The following is a 22,455-nucleotide window of genomic DNA, read 5'->3' on the forward strand; positions in this document are numbered from 1 at the left end:
TTGATGTTTATGATCATTTTTAGAATGAATCCTGGAGACAAATTAGAAGATTGCTGTAATAGTGTAGATGTGAGCTGATAAGGTTCTAGATTGGGGCAGGGGGCAAGAACAATAAGAGACCTGTATGGGAGAGTTAGGAATGAAGAAGTAACTGGGCTTAAGGATGACTGGGTCGGCAGAAAGACGGTCAAACCTAACTTCTGGATTTCCAGCCTGCCTAACTGGGACAATGATCGTATTGAAATGGAAAACTCTGAAAAAAAAAAAAAAAAGAAATGGAAAACTCTGGGAGGAAAGTTTTTGGGGACAGAGAGGTCAATTTGATACATGTTAAATTAGAGGTGATGGTGGTGACGTGATGGCTAAATGCTAATGTCTGGCACAGTGTGAGAACTATGGTATCAGGGCTCAGGAAGGAGGTCAGGCTGAAGATAGAGACTGGAGCATGAGAAGCAACCATGTCCAGTCCAGCAAGGGCAGCTCAAGGTGGAAACCACCTCACCTAGATATGGAAGCTCTATTTGAGCAGGCTGGGGCCTCTGTTTATTCACTGACCATGTGTGTTCTGCTCAGTCAGCTGTGCCACTCGGATACTACCTTTGTCCTTCATCTTATGTGCTTTTAGTTCAAATGCTGACCTGGCCCAATGCTGCTTACCTTGTGAGCTGTGGTGATGGGGTCAAAGTCCACTGGGGAATAAAGCAACAGGCTGACACTTGGTTTTATGTTTGATGAAATGGTGACACCTAATACCGGCAACAGGGGAGGGTATTGGGCAGAGTTGTGCGTGGACCATGCTTAGGCCTGTTGCCTCCTTCCTGATTCTTTCAGAAGGCCTATTAGGCTCCGAGGCTCCTGCTTTCTCAGCTGCTTCCTGGAGGTTCAGGGCAGTGTTCCTCCACCTGTCTACTTCTCCATATGCACCTGTCCCCAGAACCATATTCTGGTGACTCCCTGGTCCTTTTTAGGAGCCCATAGATTAATTACATAAATTAATCTTTGACAATATTTCCCCCTCCTTACTTGTTTTCTCAATACACTAAGTGCTGCCAGTCTCTTCTGGCCCAGATCTGGGCCAGCTGTGGGAGATACAGACAGAAGGGATGTACCTTGAAGAGCTTGGACTATAATGTACAGAAATTTGGAGAAGGGGATTTCAGGCAGGGTGGTACACTAGGTGGAGGCATCTCAATTCATTTGTGCACAGGGTTGACCCACCCCCTCCCATCAAAAACATTCTATCAAAACATGCACATGCATAATTTACCTCTCCATTCTCTAGCATGCCAGACAGGAGCCAAGGTAAGAAAAAGGGGGAAAAAAAGGAAAAAAATGAGTGTAAGCATGGTGAAGGAAGGGCTCAGGTGGTTAAACAAGACTTCTGATTACTGTCATTAATGTTCAAAAGAGTTCCAACCTGATGTGGCATTAAATGGGTAGATTGTGTCTATATGTGTGTGTGTGTGTGTGTGTGTGTGTGTGTGTGTGTGTATCTGGATAAAAGCATATTAGGAGAATGAGACATTCAGACAAAGGGGCTAGTCATCGTGGGGGATGAGAAAAATTCCCTGTCCAGTTGCTGGTCCACCAGACACCTGCTACTTATTTGCTTGGTGCCGGGCAGTGCAATGGGGAAGGCCACTGGAATGCAAATGTTACCATTAACATGGTTTCAGTTCATAGCAGCCTGGTTGTCCTGCAAAGGTCCCTTATTACAAATTCTGCTGGCAAACACTGCCTGCTCCAGTGAGGCAGATAGTTCTTAAAGTTCTCTCTTCTTGGTGAATTTGGATTTTGTGGTTTGTCTGTCGTCATTATGAGGATAAGAATAATAATTGGACAGAGATCCCTGAGATACTGGCTCTAGTACCCTCAGGTGGTGCTCAGATAATTTCCATTTACTGCAGCGACACCTAATGGCCAGAGAAAGTAATGCCATGTTTGCATTTAAAAGCAGCCTGTGGTTTTGTTTGGGGTGTTAATTTTTTTTAAATATAGTATGGACAAGGTATTATTATATTTATTAACTCATGAAAAGTAACAGTTTGAGGGGCTTGGGCTGTAGCTCAGTGGTAAAGTTCCTGCTTTGCATGTGTGAGGCACTGGGTTTGATCCTCAGCACCACATAGAAATAAATAAAGATACTGTGTGTTCATCTACAACAACAACAATAACAACAACAACAAAAAAAATTAAAAAAAAATAAAAGTGGGCTGAGGATGTGGCTCAAGTGGTAACATGCTCGCCTGGTATGCGCGCCCGGGGCGCTGGGTTCGATCCTCAGCACCACATAAAAATAAAATAAAGATGTTGTGTCCACCAAAAACTGAAAAATAAATATTAAAAAATTCTGTCTCTCTCTCCTCTCACTCCTCTCTCTCTCTTTCTTAAAAAAAAAGAAAGGTAGCAGTTTGACTGCAACACTAAGAATTTGATTTCTATAACCTTACATGATATGATATTCATAATTAGCTGCTGATCCTATTTTGTGAAGCAGCACAATTATCTCTTTGGATTTTTAATTTTTACAACTATCATAATTTTGCATTTATTAGAAAGCTTTTATTGAAGCTCTTTGTATACATTATCTAGAAGGTTCCCATAAAAGGGAAAAGATAATCAGGATTGCCCTCAAATAATCTACTTCTGGTGTATCTTACCCCAGTTCTTGGCAGATTGTTGTGGTCAGTATGTATCCTAGTATAGAACACATTCTTGGCTACATTCTCCCAGATGAAGTCACTCTTCTAGCTCCCAATAAGAGAAAGGGAAGCTAAAGGTTTATGGAGAAGACTGAAACCCCTCAGCTCCACATTTAGGTGTCAGTGAACTTCATCTGAAACCTTTCTCACAACAAGTCCTAATCCCCACCACTCCCCCAGTCTCAAGGCCTTGTTTTTGGACAGGACTGCTAGGGGAAGGAAGTTGAGCTCACCAACTTTTAACTATGCATAAGGAATACTAAATTATAAGAGGTGGCAGAAAGTGCTGGAGAGATGCCCTTGGCAGTGAAAGAAATTCCTAGGGCCAGGATTTTGTGGTACTGGGGACTGAATCCAGGAATGTACTATCTCTGAGTTACAGCACCAGTCCTTTTTTAAAATTTTGTTTTGAGACAGGTTCTCATTAACTTGTGGAGGTTGACCTTGAACTTGTGATCCCTCTACCTCAGCTTTCAGAGTAGTTGGGATTATAGGTATGCAATAACACTCCTGGCAGGGCCAGGATTTTTAAAAAAATGAGTAAATGCTTGTAGTATATCATACCTCATTCCCAACTTATTGCTTCTCATTTTATGTTTCTTTTTGTTTGTTTGTTTGCTGCTGGGGGTTAGGGCTCATCCATGCTAGAGGAGTACTTTGCCACTGATCTACATCCTCAGCTCTCAGCTTTTGTTTTTCTTTTTCTTCCTTCCTCCCTCCCTCCCCCCGCCTTTCTTCCTTCCTTCCTTCCTTCCTTCCTTCCTTCCTTCCTTCCTTCCTTCCTTCCTTCCTTCCTTCCTTCCTTCCTTCCTTCCTTCCTTCCTTCTTTCTTTCTTTCTTTCTTTCTTTCTTTCTTTCTTTCTTTCTTTCTTTCTTTGTAACAGGGATTGAACCCAGGGTAACTTCATCACTCAGTGATATCACCAGTTCTTTTTCTTTATTTTTATTTTGAGATGGGGTTTCGCTGTGTTGCTTAGGACCTTGTGAAGTTGCTGAGGCTGGCCTTGAACTTGGAATCCTCCTGCCTCAGCCTTCAAGTCACTGAGATTATGGGTGTGTACCAGCATGCCTGGCAACATTTTTTTTTTCTTTTTAAAGAAGGTATCTTTTTTAGAAAGAGCATAAATACCATCTGAAGAAAATACCTTTTCAAGGGTTGAAACATACAAAATTGCCATTTGAATATATCAAAATGTGGGATGCTGGCAATTTCATATGGTTCAATCTAAAAAAAGAAAGCTAAAGGATATATTATATTCCTGAAGAAGATGGAAAGTTTGACATAATTTATTCCATGTTGATAGTTTAATGTAAATAAAGTTCTAAGCACAAGGTAATTCTAAAGTTTATCAGGAAGAGCAAATCACTGAGAGTAATCAAGGAAGTGTTTTAAAAAGTGCAATGAAGATAAAAGCCATTTTAAAGCTATAGTAATTGAAATAGCATGGTACTGGCACAAGAACAGACTGACAGATTAACGGAACAGAATATACAGCCCAGAGATAGAGACCCTAGAATATTTCTAAACATTTAGCATGTGGCAAAAGTCAAATTACAAAGTAAAAGTTATTTAAAAAATGGTGCTTATGGGGCTGAGGATATAGCTTAGCTGTTATAGTGCTTGCCTCACATGCACAAGGCCCTGGGTTCAATCCCCATCACCACACACACACACAAAGGTGAACTAAGAGTTAGATGACTGCCTCATATCATGCCCCAGGTAAATTCTAAATGCATTCAAATGTTAAGTGTGAAAACTATGACAAAAAGTATTTAAAGAACATATAAAGCAAAGCTCAGTGTCTCACGGCTGTAATCTCAGCAGCTTTGAAGGCTGAGGCAAGAAGATTGCAAGTTTGAGCTCAACCTCAGCAATGTAGCAAGGCCCTAAGCAACTCCGCAAGACCCTCCCTCAAAAACAAAAACAAAAACAAAAAACAATCAAACAAAAAAACAGCTGGGGATGTAGCTCAGTGGTAAAGTGCCCCGGGTTCAATCCCCAGTACCAAAACCCAAACACCAAAAAAATCAACATATAAGTGAATAATTATTCATAAGATTAGTATGAAGTAGACCCTTTAAGCAGAAAAGCAAAGTTAGAAACAAAACAGTAATAAAAATACATACAACAAAACAGCAACCCAGGGCTGGGGATATGGCTCTAGTGGTAGTGTGCTCGTCTAGCGTGCATGAGGCACTGGGTTCGATTCTCAGCACCACATAAAAAATAAAATAAAGATAGTGTGTCTACCTAAAACTAAGAAAAAAAAACTCAGAAACCCATAAATAGAATTAGAAGCCAAATGTAAAACTGGGAAAATATGTGCACTGTGTGACAAAAGGTTAATACCTTTAATATATAAATATTTCTATCAATCAATAGAAAAATCTGTGTGTCCTAGAAAAATAGGCAAAGGACACAAAGAGAAAATTTATAAAGAAATACAAAGGGCCAAATGATATATGGAAAATGTGCAACCTTACTTAGAAACAATAAGATACCATTTTTTAGCTACATGATTTAAAAAGTAACAATAATATAGGTTGAGAATTTAGAAGATGAATCACTTTCCCTTACTGCTGGTATAAGTGTAAACTTACAAGTTTCTGCAGAGTAAATTTCATTAAGAGCCTTAGAATAATTTATATCTTGTGTCTTGTTCATTAATTTCTAGGAATATATCCTAAGAGTACTATCACAGGTCTGAAAAAAACATAAGGGTTTTCACTGCAATGTTATTATACTTTAGAATTTGAAAAAATTACTCTTAAAAAATGATAAACTATTAAATATTTTCTGGCACATCAATTTGGTGGAATATTATACGATAATTAAATACTTAACAGCCTGGAGCAAAGCCCATTATATAATAAGTGAAAAAAGCAGGAAATTCATTTTTATTTACCATCAGGACACAATTCTATAAAAAGAAATAACCTTACATATATTTACATATACACTTATATTTATACATACATACATATACATAAGAGAAAAACTCTTCATCATTATAATCCATGGAGTGATGGGATGGGTAATTTCTATTTTTATTTATTTATTTTGAGATCAGATCTCATTATGTTGCTCCAGCTTCTCTCACATCTGTGAGCTCAACTGATTCTTCTGCTTCAGCCTCCCAAGTAGCTGGGAACTACAGGTATGCCACCATGCCCACCTATGGATAATTTATTGTGGTTTTTTTGTACTTTTATATATTCCTCCAATTCCCTATATCCTATATGCATTACTTTTTTTGTGGCCAAACATATATAGCATAAAATTAACCATGTTAACCATTTTAAGTATGTGTATATAACTTTTAAAATTAGAAACAATGCTATTAATAAATAAGTATGCACTAAGCAGCCTCTCAATTTGCACCCACACTACAGTTATAACAATGTGACTATTATTTATCTGGTCAGGGACAGGAAAGAAACATAACCCAGACAGATGAGAAGTGTCATAGACTGAAGTGGCAGAAATGAGTGTGATCATGTGTGTTTGTCCAAAGGCAGCTTTGATAGATAAGTACCTTCAGGCTTTTTAGTGCTGAGGTAAGCAATGGCCCAGATCAGCAGAGAATACTACAAAGTAGAAGCAGGAAGTGGGGAGGGGCACTGAGCAAGCAGGCGGACAAGTCAGTCACATGGAAAAATGAATGACTGAGACTAATAATTTAAAATTGCAAGTTGAGTGCAGTGGCTCATGCCTATAATTCCAGCAATTCTGGAGGAGGATTGCAAGTTAGAGGCCAACCTCTGAAACTTAGCAGTGGGGTATATGGTTATGGAACAGAATAAAGTAATTAGCTCTGTCTCAAAATAAAATAAAAATAAAAAGGGCTAAGGATGTAGCTCAGAGGTAAAGCACCCCTGGGTTCAATTCCCAGTAACAAGAAAAAAAATTGCATTCAACTGACCCCAAATTCATTTTTATACAGCTCTTCAGGAATATATCAATTATATAAATCAGGAATTGTCCAGAAGAGGTAAAGAAGGGAGACAAGCAAGCCAATGGAGGTGTAATTTTAAGGGAGAGATCTAGATTAAAGGAATATGCAAAGCCTCAATCGTGCTTGGATTAGGAGCCTGCTCCTATTATGCACATGTGGCTATACTTCCCCAGCCTTATTTGCACCAGTCTGATTTTTCTTTGATCAAAACTGGCTCATTCTAGGATAAACCAATTATTCAGTTTGAAAGCTCTGCTACTAGGCTTGCCTCTATGGTCTATAGAAAAAAATGCAAGTTTCCCCAGGTAACAATTAGGACAATGCATGGTCAATCCCACTAAGATGTGGCCTATTTTATCCATTAGTCCTGCAGTTAGTCCTCAGTGAGGGCGTCAGGGACTAGTGGATCCTTGCTGGCTAGAATTGTTGGCTTATTTGTCCTAGGCAGTCAATTCACTGAGGCAAGGTGCACTGATGAAGCACCTATACTACTATGTGAATCTTGGAGGAAGGAGAACCACAATGATGTATCCAGGAGGAGAGGACTGAAAGGGGCCTTATTTGGAAGCTTCATAAAAGACTGAGAACAGAGTAGGTATCAGGTGGCAGCTTGGGCTCAGGCCAAACAGCCCTGAGGTTAGCAGCAGAAATGCCACAGAGTTGGGGTTTGCATAGTATTTGCACAAGCAGTCATGAGCTCCTCGGAAGCCTGGCATTACTTGGGGCTGGTATTCTTTGCTGTTTTTGTTATCCATCCACAAACACTTCAAGGCATCGTCTCACCTGCATCTTTCTCTTCACGGTGTCAAAGGGAAAGGAGAGGGTCTGGGTCACAGCAGCAGCCAGACAGACAGTGGTAAAGTTCTGCAGCAGAGAGAACTGGTCTCGGGGTCTGTTCCAGATTTTCTCCAGGTTCATGTAAACAAGAAGGGAGCCCACGGAGAATGGAAGAGCACCTGCAAAGCAACAAGAGGCTGCTGTCTGGAGAAAACAAAGTTTAGGAGTGGGGTATATGGTTATGGAACAGAATAAAGTAATTAGCTCTATATGGATTGAACAGTCTGTTAAAACCATATATATATGCTTTTAATATACACGCATACGCGCGCGCACACACACAGACACACAGACACACACACAATTTTTGTACCAGGGATTGAACCCAGGGGCACTTAAAGACTGAGCCACATCCCCAGACCTTTTTATATTTTATTTAGAGACAGGGTCTCACTGAGTTGCTTAGGACCTTGCTAAGTTGCTAAGCCTGGCTTTGGACTTGCAATCCTCCTGCCTCAGTCTTCTGAGCTGCTTAGATTACAGGCATGTGCCACCATGCCCAGCTGACTTCTATATTTTGATAGGGGTTGTATCATTCATCAAAATGCATCAAATAGTTCATTATAGGTGAAGGTTTGTGTGCACTTTACTATATATAAATTCAACATAAATAGAAATGTAAATATTGAACTTGAGTTAATGATATACATTTGCAGTGTTCAGGGATGAAGGATCAAGTGCACTGGTGTTCAAAAGTTACATTGAAATTGTCAATAAAAAGATAAGGGATGGGGTTGTGGCTCAGAGATAGAACGCTCGCCTAGCATGCGTGAGGCACTGGGTTCGATCCTCAGGACCACATAGAAATAAAATAAAAATATTTAAAAAAAGATGAGCTGACAATTAGGATGGATAGATATGTGATAAAGCAAGAATGTTAAGTGAGCTGGGTATGATGGCACACACCTGTCATCCCATCTATTTGGGAGGCCAGGGCAGGAGGAACAAAAGTTTGAGGCCAACCTGGGCAACTTAGTGAGACCCTGTCTTAAAATTAAAAATAAAAAGGACTGGGGGCATAGCTCAGTGTCAGAGTGGCCTTGGGCTGAATACCCAGTACTGCAAACAAAAACAACCCCCCCCCAAAACAAAACAAAAACAATGAACTCCCACCTCCACCCTGGCAAAATGATAAGTGTACCATCTAAATGGTAGATATATGGTGTTTATAAGTCTTCTAACTTTTCTGGAAGTCTCAAATAAAATGTTGGGAAAAAATCACTCCCATAAAAGGAAAGTTAGTGGGCAGCACTTAATTACATTTTGGAGCTTAGAAGGGACTGGTCTCTAGCTAAGAAAGTATTTTGTGAAAACTGTATTTGGAGAGGATATCTGACCTTGCTTTTGAGAATGACACAGTTTTATCAGGGCCCAGTGGGCACGCTACCTTGTGAGGCATCCTCACCTTTCTAGTAACTAAGATGGTGAGCCACTAACACAGTAGGTGGCCCTCTTACAAACTTCCAGAAACTGGGCGACATCTTTGGCTTACAGAGGGACTAAATTTCTCCCACAAAATGAGATTTAAAAGAGGAGATAACACAAGTGGGATTGCTTATCTTTAGACCAGGTAATATTTATTTAATGAACATATTTTTTTTTTAAAGAAAGAGGGAGAGAGAGAGAGAATTTTAATGTTTATTTTTTTTTAGTATTTGGCGGACACAACATCTTTGTCTGTATGTGGTGCTGAGGATTGAACCCGGGCCACACGCATGCCAGGCGAGCGCGCTGCCGCTTGAGCCACTTCCCCAGCCCCTATTTAATGAACATATTAAAAATGAATCACCAACCTCCCTTTTACCTTTATTCAGAAAAATTTGGAGAGTTCATGGTATGTGCTGGGCCCTATGCCAGGTGCTGGGAATACAAGGGTGCAGGCCAATTCCTGGAGATAGTTATCATCGAGGGCAAAATATCCCAGAAAGGGCCAGGGTTGTGGCTCAGTGGTAGAGCACTTGCCTAGCATGTGTGAGGCACTGAGTTCGATCCCTGGTGCCACATAAAAATAAAAACAGGGCTGGGGATGTGGCTCAAGCGGTAGCGCGCTCGCCTGGCATGCGTGCTGCCCGGGTTCGATCCTCAGCACCACATACCAACAAAGATGTTGTGTCCGCCGAGAACTAAAAAAAAATAAATATTAAAAATTCTCTCTCTCTCTCTCTCTCTCTCCCCCCTCTTTCACTCTAAAAAAAAAAAAAAAATAAAAACAAATAAAATAAAGGTATTGTGTCCATCTACAACTAAAAATAAAAAATAAAAAAAAGATCCCAGAAAAACTAATAAGGGTATGGTCCCTGATATGCATCATAATAGGGGCCTATACAAGATGCTTTAGGTACACAAGGATTGAAAGGATTCGGTTTGACTGGGAGAATAAGGAAGGACTCGACAGAAGAGAGATCTTTTAAACTTGGTCTGGAGGAATGGGTAGGAGTTCATTAGGCATAAAGAGAGTGGAAAGGCAGTTCAGGCAGAGGGAATGGCCTGTATGAAGGAATAGTATTTCTGGGAAACACAAGTCCTGTATGGTTGCACATGAGTGCAGGTGGAGGCATGGCACCAGATGGGATAAGGTGGATAGATTGGCAGGGGCAGGTCTGAAGGATTTGAAATGCCATAAGGAGTTTGAGTTTTCCTCCTTAGCTCAGAAGAGGCCAAGGAAGGCTTTTAAAAAGGGCAGGTGGTGAAACAAATGCATTTGAAAAGATCATGCTGCCCAGCAGCAATGTTGAGGTCTGCTTTTCTACCAGTATAGCTGAACCACTTGTATTCTGTGCTCCTCTCTTCCATGGAATGTGACTGGCCAAAGTTTAGGAATGGGGTATATGGTTATGGAACAGAATAAAGTAATTGGCTTTATATGGATTGAATTCATATGAACTTGACCTTGGTGAAACTGATTTCACTGGTTATAAAGATATGTAAAGCATTCACATATGCCAGAGAACATAGTCTTTTCTTGAACAAGGTGAAATGTTCCAGCTTACCTAAAACAGTGAGGGAAACCCCTCGATAAAGGGCCAGGAACCCTTCCTGTTGATAAATAGTAGAAAAAGCATGGAAGATTCCCTTGTAAGTCGGTTCCAGCATGTTCTGCACAATCAACCGGGTTTTGATGAGGTCTGTAGGATATGTCACAATGGTGGAGACTATGCCTGCGAGACTCCCAGCTACAATGGAGCTCTGCTGGGAAATATGGCCTGAGTCATCTGTGAACAGCCCAACAAACCTGGGAGAAAATAGGGAAAATCCCAAAAGAATCAGATATGGATTGTGTTTACACTACTTTTCGAAATAAGTGCTTTATAAAGTGGTAATTTCTACTATTAGAATTGATGAATAATGTATTTAAATCCTATATTTTCTATTCTAATTTGTTACATATGACAGCAGAATGTATTACAATTCATATTACACATATAGAGCACAATTTTTCGTATCTCTGGCTGTATATAAAGTATTTTCACACTATTTGTGTCTTCATACATGTACTTAGGGTAATGATATCCATTTCATTCCACCATGCCCCTTCCCTTCCCCTTAAATCCTATATTTTTATAATGCTAGTTAGCAATAAAGAAAAGATACCTAACCCTTTTATTTATTTCTACCATAAATTCTTCCCACTTCATTTCAAGCAGTTTCCCTCCTCTGCTTTTTTGGGGGGGAGTACCAAGGATTGAACTCAGGGGCACTCAACCACTGAGCCACATCTCCAGCCCTATTTTAAATTTTATTTAGAGACAGGGTCTCATTGAGATGCTTAGCACCTAGCTAAGTTGCTGAGGCTGACTTTGAACTCTCAATCCTCCTGTCTCAGCTTCTTGAGCCACTGTGATTACAGGTGTACACCACCCTGCCCTGCTGCAGTTTCCCCTTTTATCTGCATATCTGTCAAGTCTAGCTTGCCTGTGAGGTATAAACGCACAGAAGTACTTGGCAAATACTAAATTGGAATGCACTCTTTCAGTCCTGTTAAAACTTAAAAGGAATAGAATTTCTTGAAATGATGACTTTCAGCATCCCAGAAATTGAATTTTGAAAATATAGTTTTAGTAATGTTAAAGTTTTGTAGGAGGTCATGGATTTGGATTGAGCACCTATACTGGGCCTAACAGACCTGATACAGAGTTTAACCATAGTAACTGAGCTTTCATTGCAGAAGGTCCTATAGCCAGTTAGTTAACTTATTAGGCTATAAATAATTAGCCTTAAGCTGTAACCAACTGATTAGTTGATTGACTAGGCTGTAGCTAATTAAGTTGTTTTCTAGGCATTCATTCTACTGTACTATAAATAGTGTCTGACCACACTATTGTTTGGAGTTTGCCAAGCCTGCTTGATTCTGGGAGCTGTTTGATATGTGAATTTTGTATTTGTTTTGTTCAAATAAGCTCTACTGACTTTAATTGATCTAAGGAATTTTCCTTTTAACAATAATTATAAAAGAAGATGCTCTGTCTCAGTAGTTACCAGAAAAATGACAAATAAAACAATGGCAAGATACCATTTATCACCAAGAAGATTAGCAAAGGTCAAAAAAGTCTGATAATGTGAAATGATGGTGGGACTTGGCTTTCAAATTTGGAAATAAGTCTCACCCATTGCTGGGAGAAATAGAAATTGGGCCACTTTGCAGTATCTATCGAAACTGGAGAAACATCTATCTTTATTCCATTAATTCCATTTGTAAGTGTACATTCTAGAGAAACCCTTGCAAGTATAGGTATGAAGACATACTACAGTAGTATTTATAAATATGAAAAGCTCATGCAAACTAAACTTCCATGGGTAAGGAGATGGATAAATTGTGGCACTGTCATACCATAGATATTAAATAACCATTAAGATGAATGCGCTTGGAACTATTGTCAATATAGATAAATCATAAAAGCATAATGTTCAATGAAAAAAAGCAAGCTGCAGTGATATATAGTGTATGATAACCATCTATTTAATTTAGAAACCCTTACAGCAATGCCTTATACTATTCATGAATAAATATATATGAAGAAGTATGAAAATAAACCTCTGGGAAAGAGGAGAAGCAATGGGACTGGAAATGAGAATGAAAAATTCAGCCTTTTCTGTTATATCTTTTTGTATCTGAAAAAGAAATGTGGCTGCCCAATGCAGTGACCCATACCTGTAGCCACTCAGGGGGCTGAAGTGGGAGGATCACTTGAGGCCATTCAGTTTGAGTGTTTGGTAGACTATTCTTTTTATCTTTCTGCAGTTTTACAATTTAGTTAAAATGTATTTGGGTGGAGTTTTCCAAAGGCAAAACATAAAGCATCTCTGTTACAATTCTTCTAAGCAGGGCATCCCCAGTCACAAGGGCCTATCCTGGCAGAAATCATTACAAGGGGACTTTTCATCCACTCCCTGGCCAGGAAGCAAAGGTATTTTACTCTTTGCTGATGAGAACAAAATACTAAAGGGCTTGAAGTCAGAAAAAAATAATAATTTCTGCCAGATAGTGGAAATAGGGAGGGAGATAGTGAAGGTTTGAAATATAAGTGAACATAGCTAGGCTAACATAAGTGTTTTATTTATTTATTTAAAATGAGAGCATCCCCAGTACTTTGGCTTTCAAACCTCTAGCGAAGAGGTTATTTCTTGCTCCTTCAGCTGTCAGCAGGCCCGGGCCCTGTGCATGATGAGTGACTGTTCAAGTGAAACCATCTTAAAAGGTTCTAGGCTAGCACCTCTGCTCCTAGAAAACATTCATTGATTAAACACATCTCTTCTGAGCTGTAGGAAAATCTTCATTTTGTTAACCTGCCTTAACTGTCAATTGAAACAATCCTTTGAGTAAACCAACTATTTTTTTGGAGGGGGAGTACTGAAATCAAATGCAGGAGTGCTTTATCACTAAGTTACATCCATCCCCAGCCCTTTTTGACACAGGGTCTCAAAAGTTGCCCAGGTTGGCCTCAAATGTTCAATCCTCCTGCCTCAGCCTCCCAAGTAGCTGGGATTACAGGTGTGTGCCAGTGCACCCAGTGAGTTAACCAACTACTTTTTAATAATGCATGTAACTAAAGCTGGCATTCACCAATATACTATTTGCCTCATTCTTACTGTCTATATATCCTTCCTCATTCCTCTCTCCCCTCTCCCTTGGCACTGCTGTCAAGTTAGAGGGGTAGGGAAGATAGAGGAAGTGGAAATGCTTGACTGGATGTTGGCAGCAGCTGGAACAACCTAGAAGGTGGAGTATGAATAGCCAAAAGAAACATCATTCATTCTCATTGTCCCACCCTTATTCCCCATTCCACTTGGCCACGTCTAGGACACTGATTAATTACACATTTGTTGAATATCCATAATGTGCCAGACACTGTGCTAGCTCTCAGCATAGATCATATATGAGAGCTGAACAAGCCTGATAAGGAAATGACTAATGGAACAACCAGTGGGAAACAGGCCCTTGGTCCTCTCGATGACTTGAACTAGAAGTAGAACCTTATCTTATATCAGTCTATTTTATAAAGTAGGGTCTTACTATTTTTTATATATTTATTTTAGTTGTAAATGGACCTTTATTTTATTTATATGAGGTACTGAGACTCGAACCCAGGGCCTCACACATGCTAGGCAAGTGCTCTACCACTGAGCCACAACCCCAGCCCCAAGTAGGGTCTTACTATTATTAAATATACAAAATTAAAAAGAAGAACCAAAGGTAACCCTTTCTTCTCAGACTCCTATCATCTGACACAGGGACAAAGAACACCAATCTCTCATTAGAATTGCTAAATCAAGACAAGCAACCCTGATTGGCCACCAATGATGTTATCCTGGTCCCTACATCTTAAATGCTTGTCTGATTGGCTGGGAATGCTGGGGTTCCCATTTCTGTTCTTCCTCCCACCCCCACACATACATACATACACAGAAGCTTTTCCCCGGGAGTCTGGATAAGCTAGTGAACTGCAGTAACCCCTTCCTTTCAGCCAGCACAGACATTACACACACCTTGGATACGTGTGGTTAGAATGGCTAACACTTCAACCTAACACAGGCTAGCAGCAAATGTAGCCAAACACATGCTTATGGAGCAGTTGTTCAACAAGGAAATGGCATTGGTTCTAAACAATTTCAGAGCTGCAGGGACCCAAACCAAAGTTTAGATAGAAAAATAAAGTTGAGAGAGGTTCTTCTATTTGATGTATTTGTAAGCCATCCATTTTGTCATTGGTTTATGACAGGAACCTACCTACTGATAGACACTATCAAGTGGATGCTTTTGATCTTTAATTTGAGTAAGCAGATATTTCTGCTGTGAAATGGTGGACAGAGCCCTGGAGTGGCTTCAGGAGCCAGAGGACCTAGTTTTAAGTTCCAGCTGTGTCATTGTGTTTGCAGACAAGTGGCTTAAGCACTCTGTTTCCCTGAACATGCCAAATGTTTATGCTTTGTTCAAACTCACGAGCAGAAGCAGTGACATTATCCCATCCACCTGTTTTACAAATTTGTCGTCAGGAAAAGAGCAGAAATGAGTCAGTATAATGATGAATCATGAATATCATCTTTAGGTAGGAAGGATGACATTGTGATTAATCAACCACTTTGCTTTCTGGCTATGCCTTGCCATTTATTGAAATACTTCTTTTTAGCTTCCAGAAAGAAAATAATCCTGCAGGAAGAAAGATATTAGCAAATCTAGCTCATGTAACCCTCTGTTCTCCCATGCATTGTTCTCTTCTACAGTCACTAGCCTATTTCAGGTGCCCTCAGTTGCCATGTGGACTAGAGCAACAGGTTCCTAACTGGTCCTGCCACCCTAACCTTCCTCCTTTCTAGTCATCCTACCATGCTACCATATGACAATCATTCTACATGAACTGCTTTAATCACAACACTGCCTCCCCCACCCTGCAAAATTTTCCCACAGCTAACCTTGCATACCAAGTTGAATCTAAATTCCTTAATCTGATCCTCCAAGATCATATCCCAACCTGCCTTTCCTGCTGCATTTCCAGTCATGCTGCATGCCTTCCCGCCTCTGGCCTTTGCTGACATTACCTGCAGTTCTTTCTCCTGATCTTTACCTCAAGGCCAAACTCAAATCTTTTTTCCTCCTCTGTGAAGTCTTTATGCCTTCTTTGTTTCTTCCCTTATCCAAAGTGCACATTTCTATAGCACTTTATCCTCAACAATCATATGCTACTTCATATGTTATGGTTAGAGATGCACCTACTAGTCTACTAGTCTTATTCTTATATTACTCTGTAAACTCTTGGAGGCAGAGAGATCATCCCCTCCCATCCTTGCATTGTTCCCAGCATTATGCACACAGTGAGTACTTCATGTACCCTAACTAAATTAATGTCAAATAAATTTGGAGAGAGGGGTGGGGAAGGGAGAGTGAGGCGGCAAGATGTAGTAGAAAGAGTATGAGAAATGGAGTCAGAGAGCCCCGTGGTAGCACTCTGTCACCGATGTAGTATACCAGTCTGAGCCCAATTCTACATCTGTCAAATGGACATAATTCTTCCTGTCTAAAGACCTTACAGGGCAGGAGACAGGAGTTGTAGAAATGTAATCACACACACACACACACACACACACACACACACACACACACCGTGATTAGCAGAAAAGCCACAATACTTGAACCTGCCTTTTGAAATTCTGCTTCCAGTTCTGTGGTACACATTTCTATCCCAAAAGGAAGATTTCCATATCACTTTGTGGAGAAAGGGTGAGGTGAGGAGAAATTCAATTATTAAAACCTAGAAGAGATTATTTACAGACTGCAGGCAGATGTTGCTGAGGGCAAGGGGGGCTGTGGAGGGAATACAGCCTTGACAGAAATGCCACACAATCCTACCCATGATCCTCTCCTCAGAGAAGGAGAAGGGAATGCTCCTCCCAGACAGAAATAAAATGAATGCCAGCTGAGAGGACTCTGTGAGAAAGATTTTGTTTGACATGTCAGGTGAGCCTTCCAAGTGACAGCATCAAGGCAATAATCCTTTGACTGTTAGCCACCAAGGCTAAACTATGAGGTCAAGGCTCACCAGCTTTTGAGACTGGAGTTGTAGCTCAGTGGTAGGGGCTTGCCTAGCATGCATGAGGCTCTGGGTTTGAACCCCAGTGCTGCAAACAAACAAAAAATCACAAACAAATAAAGACTCTGGGCTATGTGCTGTTTGTCTAATTCAGAGACAAGGCCAGTGCCCACTGAATAAGAACACAAGGAGTATCCTTCCAAATACAGAAACTGCTCCCTTTCCTAGAATGCCATTGCTTCTAGTTTTCTTTTAGGCTGCTTCTCCAGTTTCAAGACAAATATCTCTAAGCCCCGAGGAAGCTTTTGGGCTCGTTCCACATGTGCATATCTAGATTTTTTCCTAAGGAGTAGCTATGGATGCAGGAGAAGGTGCAAAAGCCCAAAGAACAAGGCCAGTGGGCAAAGGGGTGAGGTGAAGCATTAGGCCCAGGGGACCCTTCACAGCTTAGGGGCAGGGAAGCTGCAGCCTTCATTGGGGTCTAAAGTCAAGCTTGCATTAATCTGGGTTTAGGGCTGGGGATGAGAGTGGGCAGGAATCTTTGGCTTTTGTGAGGTGAGGAACCAGTCCCTCCCACTCAACTGAGACCTTTTTTCTTGGGCATTGGCCACACAGACCCACTTACACACACACACCTTCAAGAGGGTCTCTCTCCTAAGCCAGCCAAAGCAAAAATTTCCAAGTTGTTGAATTGATGGGAACGGTCAGGAGTCATCTTTGGAGAACTCATTCCTTTACCCCAAATCTCCATTCCACCTCCTCACTCCTTTCACCCGGGGAAAACTCCCAGGGCCTGGGCTGCGTGCCACAAAACTGCATCTTCCAGGGCAGGAATCCCTGGAAGTGAACAACTTAGGGACTGGGCTTTGGGGCTCCAGGTGTGGCCTTGTGGCCTAACTGCTCCGAGAGTCCCCATGTGATGTGGAAGGGGTCAGGCCCCACTATAGGGCCCGACCTCAGACAGTAAGGTGGCGGTGAGCCGCCGCACGGCACCCGGGCCCAGTCCCGGCCTCCCTGCCCCGCCCGCGCCGACCCAGCTCTTACTTGCGGTAGGCGGCGAGCTGCACAGCGCTGTAGGGGAAGAGGCGCAGGCATGTCACCCCATTCCCCTTCCACAGGGCTCGGGGCCCCTCGGCCCGCCACACCCAGCGCCCTATGGCCCATGGTCCCCGGGCGTGGCCTCGTGTGACGCCGACCTGGGCCAGCACGGTGGCGAGCTCCAGGGGCGCTGTGAGGCTGAGACTGAGCGTCCCCGCCAGCCCCGCGCACAGTAGCCGCTGACTGCCGGTCAGCCGGCTGTCCCGCCTCCACGTAGCCATCGAGCCCGGCCCGGCCCGGCCTGGCCCGGGAGACCGCGTGGCTCGGGCCTGGGGTTCGTGGGCCACCAGCAAAGGGGGCGGGCCAGGCCCCGCCCGGCGTGGGGCGGACCCGGACCCGTGGGAGGAACTGAAACACCGTCCACGCCTGAGCCTGCCTTGGGGCTAGGGGTGGGGTCGAGGGCCAGCTGACCCGGGGTGAGGCCTCCTGGTTGAATGGCATGGGGGCTCTACAGTTGTCATGACTCGGTTTTCAGTTGAGAACAGTCTATTTTCTCAAGGCCTAGCCAGCTAGAATTTTTTGTTTCCTAAGTGTTCAGAGATTCCTCTGCCCCTCTTCAGGTTTGCCCCTTTGCCACCTAGACCTCTTCTTCCCCCTGCTGTTTCCTCTTTCTCCTTTTCTCTCCAATCTTTTTTTTTTTTCCCTGCCCCAATAAAAAGCCCAGAACATTACGCAGTGTAGAATGGACAAACCAGTAATAACCATGGCCACTACCTATCAGACACTTGCCAAGTCCTGGACTTTACAAATATCATCTTAGTGAATCCTCAAAACAGCCCTTAGTAGGTATGACCTAAGGCTGTAGGGTTGGTGGTTAGAACCTGGAATCTGGATCCTGCCTTAGAATCTTGACTGCAAATTGCCAGCTGTGTGACCTTGGGGAAGTCACTGAATCTCACTGTGCCTCAGTTGCTTTATCTGTGACGTGAAGATTATGGTCTCTTTTTCCTAAGGGTTGTTGTAAGGATTAAATGAACAATGACTGGGATAGGTAAGCAGTACATATGTTAGTTATGGTGGTACTTTACAGCAGAGAAAACTAAGATCCAAAGACATTGACTTGCTAAGGGTCACAATACTACTAGAAGGCAGAGTCAGAATTTAAATCTTGATTGCTTTTCTGCCAACATCTACTAAGAGCTACACTACACATTCATTAGTACTGTAGAGTATAACTCCAGTAGGGACATTATCAGTGGTTCTGTTACTTACAGGGACAATTAGAGGCAAAGAAGGGCTCTAAGAGTGACTTGACCAGAGTCCAAGAAGGATTTTAATAAGTTTTTAAAAAACTTGCATTTTGGGCTGGGGATGTGGCTCAAGCGGTAGCGCGCTCGCCTGGTATGCGTGCGACCCGGGTTCGATCCTCAGCACCACATACCAACAAAGATGTTGTGTCCGCTGAGAACTAAAAAATAAATATTAAAAATTCTCTCTCTCTCTCTCTCTCTCTCTCTCTCTCTCTCCTCTCTCACTCTCTCTTTAAAAAAAAAAAAACAAACTTGCATTTTTGTCTTTTTTTTTAAACTGGAGATTGAACCCAATAGGGCTCTATCAATGAGCTACATCCCCAGTCTTTTTTTTTAAATTTATTTTATTTTAAGACAGGGTTTTGCTAGGTTATCGAGGGCCTCTTTACATGGCCAAGACTGACTTTAAATTGTGATCCTTCTTGTCTCAGCCTCCCAAGTTATTGGAATTATAAGTGTGCACCACTGCGCTAGGCTGGCTCCATGACTTTTTTTTTTTTTTTCACTACTGGGGATTAACTACGGTGCTCTACCACTGAGCTGTTCCCCCAGCCCTTTAAATGTTTTATTTAACTTGCCAAGACTGTCTTGAACTTGGGTTCATCCTGCCTCAACCTCCCGAATTGCTAAGATTACAGGTGTGCTCCACCATGTCCAGCTATCTCTCTTTTTAAAAAAATCCACATGAATAATAATAATTACAAGGACAGGGACAGTGAACAGTCTATTAGTGTGAGCAAGATGTCCGAGGGACCAGTTGCTTTTAGGACTGTGTATTACTTTGTACATCAACTAACAATAAATGAATTCTTTTTTTAAGTGTGTGTGTTTGTTTGTTTTATGTGTATTTAAATTGACACATAGTAATTGTACATTTTCATATGGTGCAGTGTGATACTGGATACATGTATATAATGTATCACTGTATTAGCATATCCATTGCCTCAAACATTTATAGTAATTTATTGTATATTTTAAAATTGCTAAGATAGGATTTTGAATATTTTTGAATATTTCTGACATAAAGAAATGAAGGAAGTTTTTCTAGAAGGCGCTGCAGGGCTTTGATTGGGAGAACTTGTTATACTTACGGAATCCCTGCTCTGCTCTCAGCAATTGGGAAATGCTTATTTTTCATGTTTTGTGAGTTATCCTGTGTTCCTGTAAGTTAATTTTATAGTTGTGGGAAATTGGCAAAAGTAGGTCTATGACTGGAAATCAGAGGACAACAAATTTTTAAAGGACTTGAATTGGGATTTGGGACTGTGATAAGGAAATCTTCAGGCACTAGCCTGTGCTAAAGCATTCTGTTGTCAACAGAACTGGATCCTAAAGCCCTTGCAGGGAGCTTGGCCTGGGACTGGAACAATTGATGCAATACCCTATTGTATGGAGATGGGATCAACTGAGCTGTGTCCTTTGGTTTTGTTTTAAGGCAACTTATGTGAGAGTTTCAGTTGTACCAGTCTTGAGAACTGAATACTCTTTTCTTTAGCGTTGCCAGCACCCTGCCTCCCCCCCTTCAGCACAAATAAGATTTTCAAGTGAGCCAGATGCAAGAAGGGCCATTTTAAGTCTTCATAGCTAGAGACCAAGAAAGATAATGAGCTGATGGTTTATTTTAATCTCAAAAGTATATTTTAGTATATTTTCTCTGCAGATAATGAACAGTAAAATGAGTAACAGCAAAGTATATATCTGATGCCTTCTGTGTTTTCATGATAATGTGCTAACAAGATGTGTTCATATTTGATTCAGCTAGTCTCATTCATTTACTAAGCTTTGGGCAAAATATGTGCATTGATTTGTGTTTGGGTGTGTGGTGCTGAGGATAGAGCCCAGGGCCTCCTTCATGCTAGGCAAATGCTCTACCACTGAGCTACATCCCCAGCCCTATATATTGATCTTAATCATAAATACAACCCTGAGGGTATCCAGTGGTTGTATTGTGTCTTGTAGACCTAAACTAACCTTGCCATCTCTTTTTCAAACTTGTTGAAATGTCTTTGAAGAGCATCATTAAAGTCTCCAACTTTGGGAAATATATATGACATGAAACTTGGGTCCTATATTAAAAGTAAGTATATAACCAAAAAAGGGGGGGGGATAGGCAGTCAGTTAAAATATTTTAGAAGTACAGTTGTAACAGGAAAAAGGTGGTTAGCTCATTCCACACAATCACCTTATTCAGGCTTTGGGAGATGCTAATGATTTGTTATTTCTCCAACTCTAACTTTTCTGTTTCTCTTCTAACTGCTCACCACATTTTCTTAGTGTAACTTGCTAATATTACTCTTTAAAACACATTTATTTATTTTTTAGTTGTAATTGCGCACATACCTTTATTTATATGTGGTGTGAGGATCGAACCCAGGGCCTCACACATGCTAGGTGAGTGCTCTACCACTGAGCCACAACTCCAACCCCCTAATATTTCTTATAATCTATTTTACAGCATTTATACTAATGCTGTTTGATTCCTACTCTCCTAATTTTTCTTTTATTCAGCACTCTTATGGAATTGCATAAATTACAAAAGTGGTACATATCTGTTGTACCAAGATAGTACAGAAGTGTACTAAGGAAAGTGACATCTATGCTCTGAGATAGCCACTGGTGATATGTATATGCATACTCTGTGACTTTGTGCTCAAATGATTTTGAATTTATTTGAGGTTGTTTTCTTCTTCCTTCACTTCTTCTCCTTCTGTCATTCCTCCCTCCTCCACCTTTTTTCTTTCCTCCCTCTCTCCCATTCGTCTTTCCTTCCTTCAAAATAAAAATGAAATTATTTCTCCAGAAGGATACAACAACAACAACAACAACAACAACAACAAAAACCAAATCCCCAAACCTGATAATCAGGTTATCTTTGGGGAAGGAAACCAGAATATATGGGAATAGAGGTGGAAGAGGGATTGTGTTTTGACTTCACTTTCCCCTCTCTTTTCTTTTCACCATGGACATGTATTATCAATTTCTCTGAAGCATTCCCATCAGATAGTTTTCTGTGGTACTGTTTAATCTTTTTTTTTTTTTTTTTTTTTTAAAGAAAGAGTGAGAGAGAGTGAGAAAGAGGGAGAGAGAGAGAGAACTTTAATATTTATTTTTTAGTTTTCGGCGGACACAACATCTTTGTTGGTATGTGGTGCTGAGGATCGAACCCGGGCCGCACGCATGCCAGGCGAGCGCGCTACCGCTTGAGCCACATCCCCAGCCCCTGTTTAGTCTTTGATGAGGTGTTTTTATTTTTATTTTTAAAAGCAAACAACTCTTGATTCTGAATGGAAGAAAACACAATCTTCCTTCTATTTACATGGTGCTTGCATTAGAAAATACCATGTACAAAAACACTGTGCAAAACATGTTTTGTTTTTAAGGGTAAAGCGGAATTAAATTCTCAATCCTGATAAACAGGTTTTCTATCTACATGGTCTGGTGGGATCTTTGAAAGCCATGCAGGATTATCTTGTGCATTACAGATGTGCAGCATCCTGGCATTTGGTGGGGTGGTGCTTGCCTGTAATCCCAGACTTGAGAGACTGTGACAAGAGGCTGAGACAAGTTTAAGGCCAGCATCAGCAATTTA

General features: G+C 41.2%; 1 protein-coding gene across 1 annotated transcript in view; it reads right to left on the reverse strand.

The window, feature by feature from the left end:
• Slc25a43 (solute carrier family 25 member 43) overlaps positions 1 to 17,877 on the reverse strand; it is a 44,848-nt gene extending 26,971 nt beyond the window's left edge. Inside the window, exons 1-3 of the mRNA XM_026409075.1 lie at positions 17,563 to 17,877; positions 10,486 to 10,727; positions 7,442 to 7,614 (exon numbers count right to left, since the gene is read on the reverse strand). Coding sequence (XP_026264860.1) covers positions 7,442 to 7,614; positions 10,486 to 10,727; positions 17,563 to 17,837 — 690 coding nt within the window. The 5' untranslated portion in view covers positions 17,838 to 17,877. The remainder of the gene's footprint in view (positions 1 to 7,441; positions 7,615 to 10,485; positions 10,728 to 17,562) is intronic.
• Positions 17,878 to 22,455: the final 4,578 nt, after the last annotated feature.

Source organism: Urocitellus parryii, chromosome X, assembly GCF_045843805.1.
Source record: "Urocitellus parryii isolate mUroPar1 chromosome X, mUroPar1.hap1, whole genome shotgun sequence".
Classification (NCBI taxonomy): Eukaryota; Metazoa; Chordata; class Mammalia; order Rodentia; family Sciuridae; genus Urocitellus; species Urocitellus parryii.